We start from the raw sequence: 10,639 nt of genomic DNA on the forward strand, positions 1-10,639 counted from the left end.
GAACGTGTAATAGTAGCAAAACAGAAGGCCAACTTTAAATCCTAGAAGAGGCGGGACTTGCATTGGAAGCAACTGCGGCAGCAAGCCTCAAGAGGCAACAATTTTGGCAGCTGACTAAGCAGTTGAGATGTTTTCTTAGATTAAGCTGCAACCATCCGTAAATGCAGATTTCGCATCCAACAATGCTCAGTTCATATCTTAGCTGCTGTTTTATTTATGATTTCTCTTGCTTTTCTCTAATATTTAGTTAACCTAGCTTGTTTCAACAAGATTTAGAACGGCGTTCTATTTGTTTTAATTTGTTTTAATTTTCGTGAAGGCTAGTTACTAGATGGCCACCTCTTTAACATATATATAGTCGTTTGTATATGTATATATATGTACATCTATATATATATGTGTGTGTGTATTGTTACGATTCGCTAACTTTTCTTCTGGAGACAAACGACTCAGACTAGTCTAGATTTTTTGGGGTATGTAAATTTTGCTAATTTAAGAATAACAAGTAGGTGGTAGTTACAACTGCATGCTCCAATGCAACAAAGGAGTATTTGGGGAGGCACAAAGACAAGATGGTTAGGGAATTTGGTTATAGGGGTCTTTTGATATGGGTCCAATTGGACTAAAAATTGGACCTATTTCAAAAATCAAAAGTCACTAAAAATTGATATGGGTTTTGTTTAAACCCACCCCGTTAAGCACACTTAAGTAGATGGAGAAATGATTGATACCTTATTTTTGGTAATGATAGTAAGATTAAATTTTTTAAACCAAATGATATGGTGGTTAATGATTATGACATTACTTAAGCGTTGATTAATGTATTGATTTAAAATTTTAGTGTTTCTAACATTATCCTTTATTTATATAAAGAGCCGGACGGTCAAATGACGTGGAATAAGTTGGTGTGTATAAGGGTAATTTCATTGTTTTGTCAAAAGCGTAACCCTAAAAGGTAAATCTCCAAACTCGTGCAATCTCTCTGAGTCTCTCTCGCACAGACGAAGCCATGATCCGGGTACCCAGAGACGACGCCAAGTGCGGAGGCGGAGGCGGAGGCAGGGCCAATTGGCTCGCGCGATCAGAGTCCGGGCGGGGGAAGAATCCAGCCCAACCGGCGGAGCTCCGAGGTGAGATCCGGATTTGTCTTGGTGTATATATATGCGTTTGGTTTCTGTTTTAGGGTTTGTAAATTCTGCATATTAACCAAAAATGTTGCAGCTTAATTGCTGTTAAACCCAAAATATATGCGTTTGACGAAACATATCAAACAAAAATTTGCTGTTTTTCGTCACTGTGCGAGAATTACCCTTAAATTAATTACATGCCTAGTTTTTTGTTTCGATAGAATTCCCTTTTTATATTGAAAATATGTATCTATTTTTGGTGGCTCTCTTAATTTGACCTGTTAATTAGCTGAGTAAATATATCTAGTATTAATTAATTTATGTGCAACAAACAGATGAGAAGAAAGAAACGAAAGCTGTCGAAAGCTCTATGAGTAAACTCCAACTTGATGATGATACTCCTACTGCAAAGAAGAAACGTTACCGTGAGTCTAAGAAATGCCATTCTCAGAATGAGCATTGTGCAGTTTGCCTTATGGACGGCCACCACCAATATCTGTGTCCCTACCGGGAAAGTGTCCCGTTGGGCGTAACTAAAGTTGGAGAGGGCTATATACTAATGTGTAGGACTTGTGGTTTTGTGGGTAACGTCTGCCTTCATGGCCGCTCTTATGCTCGTCCCTATAGGCGGTGTTATGCGCGTCTGAAACATGGGTACCCAATCCACGAGGAAGTGGAGCAAATCAGGGTAAGACAGAGAGAAATGGCTGAAATGTCCAGGGCACGAGTGGAGAGAGGTGAACCATCCTCATTGGATGATACCTCTTCCGATTCCTCTTCTGATACCTCTTCCGATTCCTCTTCTGATTCCTCTTCTGAGATATAATCGTAATGAAGCTTAGGATTGGAACATGCGGTGGCTGCAGCTGTTGGATTGCCTTTTCTGTTCATTCATGGCGGATAGATACTACTTTGTTGGTTGTTTTCTCGCGTGTTTAATTACGTTCTTGGAATAGCTAGTTGCGCATGTTGGTCGGATTTCCTTTGCTTGTAGGCTTCTACTGCTTGTCTTGGAATAACTTTGAAACGAATCAACCGCTATCAAATACTAATCTCACCAGAATTCATATAACGTAGAATCTCACCGGAAGACTAATCCAATACTGCAACCACAAAGATATTGGAATTAATATTCCTAGTATCAATGAAGAAATGGGACTAAGTTGCCTATATGCTTGCCTAAATTCTTCCGAAAGTTATCTGCTTTCTATCAATTGTATGCACGCATATGCATATAAAGTGTTGTATAGCCCTTGTAAATTAGCTTGGAGTTGTTTAAAAACTTCAGTCTTATGAATTGCCAATTTAATTAGTACATCCAAGCAATCATCTAAGTGAAAATTAGGTCCTTAAACTATTTTTTTTTTCAGAAAAATGAATTATAAAAATATGCCAATTGCATCCCTAATATTATAGTCAAAACTACTATATTCAATTTTCCGTCAATTTAAGTCACGGTACTTGCATGTAATACATATTGGAAGGTAGATTAGTAGTTAACTTTGGAGGATAAATTAGTAGTTTTTCATAAGAAATAGTGTAAGTTAACTTTGGAGATTAAATTAGACGTTAGATTCGCAATCTATATTAAATGTTAAGGGTTTATAGGCGAGAAAATGACGATATTACACTTTTAAGGTGTATCAAGTGATTTAAGTTGATGAAAAATTGGATAAAATAGCTTTGAATATAATAGTAGGGATCAAATTAGCAATTTTTAATGAATTTAGGGACTTATTTTATTAAAAAAATTTCAGGGACCTAATTTTCACTGAAATAATAGTATTAAATCAGCACTTCACCATTATTTTTATAGAAGAATGAACACATGTTTCGGGTGCAATGCAAAGTCACAACACTTTCAACGTTCCAGAACTAGGACGTTGTCCCAATGGTTTTGCCCCAAATGCATGTAATAGACGATATTTTCCGTTGCAAATTTCAATTTATTTGTCGATTGATGAATTGATTAATTGAAGCCAGGACTGATTATGAGTTGCAATCTTCAACCGAGATTCTTCACTTATTTCCATGGAGAATCAGTGCCGGTGAAGACGTTAAGTTATATATTGTCAGATCTGTAACGGAATGGAACGTTGAAGATTTCACGTCATCTGTGAAATTCTGTTGTATAACATGAAGCAGTAAAATTGAATATGGTTGACTAATACTGTTGCTAAAATGTTGTTAATCGCAGAAACTCTAGCGTAAGTTGATGGAAAGCATCAACGATCGTATACTCTTGGGCTGTTCATATCAGCATTTTTTTTCAACTTCAACTAAGTAGATCTCTAATTGTTCAGTTAGTTTATCGTACGTACTATTATTATAGCTAGATTAGCAGTCATGAACCTAGACCTCGGGTTTACAGAAATCATGGCCACCCACCGTTTGATCTTAATCCAACGGTAGTAAGGCCAAGTACTGATGGCACAGTACATTTTTTCTTCCAAAATTTTGAGCCTGCTAGAGTGACTCGAATAGGAGAAACCCTCCAAGTCTGAGAGTACCACAAAATTAGCATCAGGTTTTTCCAGCTTCCGTTTTAACGTCACTCTGCCATAGAAAGTAGCTAGTGAATGGAGCTAAAGCGCACAAGGAACGTGTACTAGCAGCAAAACAGAAGGCCAACCCTAAATCCTAGAAGAGGCGGGACTTGCATTGGAAGCAACTGCGGCAGCAAGCCTCAAGAGGCAACAATTTTGGCAGCTGACTAAGCAGTTGAGATGTTTTCTTAGATTAAGCTGCAACCATCCGTAAATGCAGATTTCGCTTCCAACAATGCTCAGGTCATATCTTAGTTGCTGTTTTATTTATGATTTCTCTTGCCTTTCTCTAATTTTTAGTTAACCTATGCTCAGTTCATATCTTAGCTGCTGTTTTATTTATGATTTCTCTTGCATTTCTCTAATTTTTAGTTAACCTAGCTTGTTTCAACAAGATTTAGAACGGCCTTCTATTTGTTTTAATTTTTTTAAATTTTCGTGAAGGCTAGTTACTAGATGGCCACCTCTTTAACATATATATAGTCGTTTGTATATGTACATATATGTACATCTATATATATATATATATGTGTGTGTGTGTGTATTGTTACGATTCGCTAACTTTTCTTCTAGAGATAAATAACTCAGACTCGTCTAGATTTTTTTGGGGCATGTAAATTTTGCTAATTTAGGAATAACAAGTAGGTGGTAGTTACAACTGCATGCTCCAATGCAACAAAGGAGTATTTGGGGAGGCACAAAGACAAGATGGTTAGAGAATTTGGTTATACTATCGTTCCCTCCACACATTCTTATCTCCCTAGCTCTAGAATATTTAAGAGAGAGAGAGAGAGAGAGAGAGAGAGAGAGAGTTGATGAGAATATAGCACAGCTTCAGTGCCAAGACGTTGCCAAGGAGAGCGTACGACAGTGGTTCTCCGTCAGGGATTTGTTTCGTTCAGAGCCGGAGACATTTCTACGTACGCATGCAGGTTAGAGTTTGATGGAGATTTGAATTAATTCAGAGAAGGTGAGAAATGGGAAGAGGTCAAACACAAAAGAAGGCGGGGGAGATGGTGGCTGTGGCAATAGACAATGACAAGGGCAGCCAACATGCTCTCAAATGGACTATTGATAGTCTTGTCACCAGAGGTCAAGCTCTCACGCTGCTCCATGTTAGACAAAGAACCGCAATTCCCACCCAAAGTACATCTCTCTCTCTCTCTCTGTAAATATGTGTGTGTGTGTGTGCGTGTCTATATATATATATATATATATATATATATATATAAATGCATGAATGAATAAGATGATGATGATGATGATCGTAATTTACTATTGTATGTCACCAGCCACAGAGGAGGTTGAAGGGGCTCAAGCCAAAGAGTTGTTTCTACCATTCCACTGCTTTTGCACGAAAAAACTTGTGAGCAATGCTTCTTCCCTTCATAAAAGTGATAGTGTATTTCCTATCCCGCTCCATGAACAGTTGAGCGGAATCCCTCGTTTCACAACGTGATTTGTAGTTGTACTGCTGATTTGATTTTTGCAACAGCTAAAATGCAATGAAGTCATGATCGAGGATAAAAACATAGCAAAAGCACTGGTAAACTATGTTGTCAATAATTCAATTGACATTTTGGTACTTGGTGCGCCGTCAAGAAGCGGCCTTCTCAGGTACTGATTTCTTCTCCAAGTTATATCTCAGTTCATATGCACCAACACTGTACAATTCATCAGAAAAATAGTATCAAAGAGAACAAGCATCAATCGTAAAATGTATAAATCATTCATTTATTTGAATGGAACTATAACTGTAGATAGTTAAGTATTACATCTTTAAAATCCAATGAACTAAGAAAACTTTCATAGATCTGTCTCAACTAATACCAGCTTACATACGCCGAAAATTTGATGGTTTGAGAAATCATTTATTCAAGATCTGGTTCCGCACGTTGTAGTCTTACCTCAGTTTTTTCTTCTCGGAAGCCATCAATTACGCATGCTATTGATGTATAAATGTCTTTGCTGTGTTAGGTTCATTATAAGCTTTGTGCAGTGTTTAATGTAAGCCATTGGATCATATTCCATATGGTATTTAGATTAGATTCTAATGAGTCATATCTCATGACAAGTGTAAGCATCTTACATGATGGCTTAGAAATGAATGGTTGTGATGTTTTTGTAATGTTGTGAGAGAGAGAAACTGCTTCATTCTCCTCCAACGGTAAAACATGTTCTTTGGGTTCTTTGCTTTTAGAACAAGCTGAATATATTGATATTAAGTGAAAAACCTCTGTTCTTAGTGTATGGTTTTACTGTTCCATTGAATCTACCCAAAATCAAACTCTAATATGGCCTCAGAGCCAGGTTGGATCTCAATCTGGGCGTGAATCTGTGACAAGGGTTGTAGCTAAGGAACTCGACAGAGAATCGAGTTTGCTGCGATTGAAGAACAATCTGAAAATCACTGGGTAACTCGATAACAAGTCTAATATGGCTGGATCGAGTGGTGCTGATCTTCGGGCGCCGATTTTCAATGGGGAAAACTTTGATTTCTGGCAGATAAAGATGAAGACCATTTTCAGATCTCATGATCTGTGGGATATGGTTGAAACGGGGTATAATCCTCCGATGAAGAAAGAAGACGAAGAACTCACTGCCACTGAACTAAAGCAGCTGAAGGAGAACATGATCAAGGATGCTAAGGCTCTCGGGATTATTCAAGGTTCTGTGTCCGATGAAATTTTCCCACGAATTGCCATACTGGAGACGGCAAAGGAGGCTTGGGATGCACTGAAGCAAGAATTTATTGGGGATAAACAGGTGAGATCTGTGAAACTCCAAAGTTTAAGGCGAGATTTTGAATACACTCGTATGGGTGAAAATGAAGCATTCTCTGTGTATGTTGTGCGATTATTTGATCTTATGTCACAAATGAAAAGTTATGGTGAAGATATAGGAAATCAAAGAATTGTGCAGAAGCTATTGATAAGTTTGCCTAGGTCTTATGATAGTATTGTTGCTGTGATAGAAAACACTAGGGATCTGGAGAGTGTTGATGTGCAGGATGTTGTTGCTACCTTAAAGGGGTATGAACAACGAATTGATAGACACTCTGAAGATAGAAATGAAAAGGCATTTGCTAGTTTAAGTATAGCTCCCAGGAAGACTAACTATAATGCCAATCAAAACTTCAAACCCACAAAGAATTGGAAGTCTAAGGGTAAGAAGTGGGATAACAAACCTGTGCATCAGCAAGGGAAATTTGCTACATCCCCTGATGGAGCTAAAAATTCCTGCAAATATTGTGACAAACTCCACTTTGGAGAATGTTGGTTCAAAGGAAAACCAAGGTGCCATAATTGTGATAAGCCAGGGCATTTTGCCAAAGACTGCAGATCTAAGAAAGCAGTTCAACAAGCAAATTATGTTGGACAAGTGGATAATACTCCAACTATGTTTTATACGTGTATGACAGCTGCTGTGAAAAAGCATGAAGATACATGGTATATTGACAGTGATTGTAGTAACCACATGACAGGAAGAGAAGATCTATTGGTGAATTTAGATAAGAGAGTAACTGCCAAAGTAGAAATGGGTACAGGACAACTAGTTGATGTGGTTGGAAAGGGTGACTTAATGGTTGAAACTAAGCAAGGCAGAAGATATATAAGAGAGATTATGTTTGTACCTGGTTTGAAGGAGAATCTGTTAAGTGTGGGACAGATGATGGAGCATGGATACTACCTGGTTTTTGGAGGAATTGAAGTCAGAATCTATGATGATGCTACATGCTCAAATCTAGTTATTAAAGTTCCAATGAAAGGCAATAGAAGCTTTCCTTTGAAATTACAACCAGGCATTCATCTTGCTATGAGGGCTAGTGTTGGTCAATCTGCTGAAATATGGCATAGAAGATTAGGACACCTGAACATGAATGCTCTAATGCAGCTTCAAGAGCATGAAATGGTAACTGGTCTGCCTGAGATGGAAGTGAACACCACAGTGTGTGAAGGCTGTGCACTTGGTAAGCATTCCAGAGAAGCTTTTCCCAAGGCAACTAAATGGAGAGCTGTCTTACCATTGGAATTGATCCACACTGATATATGTGGACCCATGCAAACACCTACCAAGGCTGGAAACAAATATTTCATCACTTTCACAGATGATTGTACAAGAATGGGATGGGTTTATTTCTTGAGGAATAAATCTGAGACATTCAGTGTGTTCAAGAAATTCAAAGCAACTGTTGAACTTCAAAGTGGATATATACTGAAAAAATTAAGAAGTGACAGAGGAGGAGAGTATACTTCACTTGAATTTTCTCAGTTTTGTGAAAATTTTGGTTTGGAGAGACAGCTTACAGTGGCTTATTCCCCTCAGCAGAATGGTGTTGCAGAGAGGAGGAATAGAACCATTGTAGAAATGGCTAAGTGTATGATGTTGGAGAAGGGTATTCCATTTGAATTTTGGGCAGAAGCGGTCAACACTGCTGTCTATATTCTAAATAGATGTCCCACCAAAGCTTTGAACAAGAAGACTCCTTTTGAAGCTTACAGTGGAAGGAAGCCTGGAGTGAAGCATTTAAGAGTGTTTGGATCTCTATGCTTTGCACAAGTTCCATCACAAATGAGGCAGAAATTGGATGCAACAAGTGTCAAATGCATTTTTATTGGTTATGGATCTTGTGAGAAAGGTTACAGGTTATTCAATCCTGAAACCAAGAAGATTATTATCTCAAGAGATGTAATCTTTGATGAGAACTCTTGCTGGAATTGGAAAACTCATGCTGAGAAGAATCTGTCCATTTCAGTCTCTAATGAAGAACATTGTGATGAAGGGAGTAATGTTGAAAGTGAAGTAGATGAGAGGTGTACAGAATCCTTACTGGAGCAACAAAATCAAACTGTTGGTTCTCATTCAAGTCAAGAGGAACAAGTAAATCTTGCTGAATCTCAAGAGTTTGATCACACACCTCTAAAATTCAGAAGTGTGAAAGATATATATGAAAGGTGCAATCTATGTGTGATAGAACCGGAGTGTTTTGAAGAAGCATCAGGTGATGAAGCTTGGAGAAAAGCTATGTCTGCAGAAATTGAAATGATAGAAAAGAATGATACATGGGAGTTAGTTAATAGGCCGTTTGATAAACCAGTAATTGGTGTCAAATGGGTCTATAAGACAAAGCTTAACCTGGATGGATCAGTGCAGAAAAATAAGGCAAGATTAGTGGCAAAGGGCTATTCTCAGAAGCCTGGGGTTGATTTTAATGAGACTTTTGCACCAGTGGCAAGGCTCGATACTATTAGAACCTTGATTGCACTGGCAGCTCAAAAGGAATGGAAATTGTTCCAATTGGATGTTAAATCGGCATTCCTGAATGGTACATTACATGAGGAAGTATATGTTGATCAACCTCAAGGGTTTGAAGTCAAAGGGAAAGAAGACAAAGTTTACAGACTGAAAAAGGCCTTATATGGTCTGAAACAAGCTCCCAGAGCTTGGTATGACGAGATAGATACATATTTCAATCAGTCTGGTTTCAAGAGAAGTCAAAGTGAAGCTACTTTGTATACTAAATTCAGTGATGCAGGTGTGCTTATTGTATCTCTGTATGTAGATGACATTATCTACACAGGGAGTTCTGATAAGATGGTTCAAGAATTCAAAAATGATATGATGAAACAGTATGAAATGTCAGATTTGGGATTGTTGCATCATTTCCTTGGCTTAGGCATCATTCAAACAGATAATGGCATATTCATTCATCAGAAGAAGTATGCCAAGTCTTTACTGGAAAAATTTGGTTTGAAGGATTGTAAAGCAGTGAAAACTCCACTTGCTATTACTGACAGGTTATCCAAAGTTGATGGAAGTGAGGAAGCTGATGAAGGTTTATACAGGAGAATGGTTGGTAGTTTGTTATATCTAACAGCTACTAGACCAGATTTGATGTATGCATCATGCTTGTTGGCAAGATTTATGCATAAACCTACCATGAAGCACATGGGAACAGCTAAAAGGGTACTGAGATATGTACAAGGGACACTGGATTTTGGAATTGAGTATGTGAAGGGCAAAGCTGCTGTGTTGATAGGCTATTGTGACAGTGACTGGGCAGGAAGCTTGGATGATATGAAAAGTACCTCGGGCTATGCATTCAGTTTTGGTTCGGGGGTATTCTCTTGGGCTTCTGTTAAACAATGTAGTGTGGCACTATCCACTGCAGAAGCAGAATATGTATCTGCTGCAGTAGCCACAACACAAGCAATGTGGCTGAGATTTGTGTTGACTGATTTTGGGGAAGAACAAGTAGAGGCTACACCTTTGCTTTGTGATAACACCTCTGCCATAGCCATGTCCAAGAATCCAGTATTTCACCAGAAAACAAGGCATATCAACAGAAAATATCACTTCATTAGGGATGCTATTCAAGATGGAACCATTGAATTACACTACTGCAGGACAGAGGAGCAATTGGCAGACATGTTTACAAAGGCTCTTCCTAAAGATAGGTTTGAATACTTGAGAGATGCACTTGGAGTAAAATCAGCAAAACATTTAGAAGGGAGTATTGATGTATAAATGTCTTTGCTGTGTTAGGTTCATTACAAGCTTTGTGCAGTGTTTAATGTAAGCCATTGGATCATATTCCATATGGTATTTAGATTAGATTCTAATGAGTCATATCTCATGACAAGTGTAAGCATCTTACATGATGGCTTAGAAATGAATGGTTGTGATGTTTTTGTAATGTTGTGAGAGAGAGAAACTGCTTCATTCTCCTCCAACGGTAAAACATGTTCTTTGGGTTCTTTGCTTTTAGAACAAGCTGAATATATTGATATTAAGTGAAAAACCTCTGTTCTTAGTGTATGGTTTTACTGTTCCATTGAATCTACCCAAAATCAAACTCTAATACATGCATCATAATTATATCAATCTCGTCACAGATTCAAAACAACAGACGTTCCAAACACTGTCTCAAAAGAGGCACCGAGTTTCTGCACTGTGTATGTCATT

The 10,639-nt window shown here is 38.0% G+C and overlaps 1 protein-coding gene across 1 annotated transcript; it reads left to right on the forward strand.

Annotated features, from left to right (window-relative positions):
• Nucleotides 1–957: 957 nt before the first annotated feature.
• Nucleotides 958–2,199, forward strand: LOC126595549 (uncharacterized). Its single transcript, XM_050261829.1, has 2 exons — nt 958–1,130; nt 1,463–2,199. Exons 1-2 carry the CDS (start codon nt 1,010–1,012, stop codon nt 1,951–1,953), a joined length of 612 nt encoding a protein of 203 aa, XP_050117786.1. The 5' UTR covers nt 958–1,009; the 3' UTR covers nt 1,954–2,199.
• The last annotated feature ends 8,440 nt before the right edge of the window (nt 2,200–10,639 follow it).

Source organism: Malus sylvestris, chromosome 13, assembly GCF_916048215.2.
Source record: "Malus sylvestris chromosome 13, drMalSylv7.2, whole genome shotgun sequence".
Taxonomy (NCBI): Eukaryota; Viridiplantae; Streptophyta; class Magnoliopsida; order Rosales; family Rosaceae; genus Malus; species Malus sylvestris.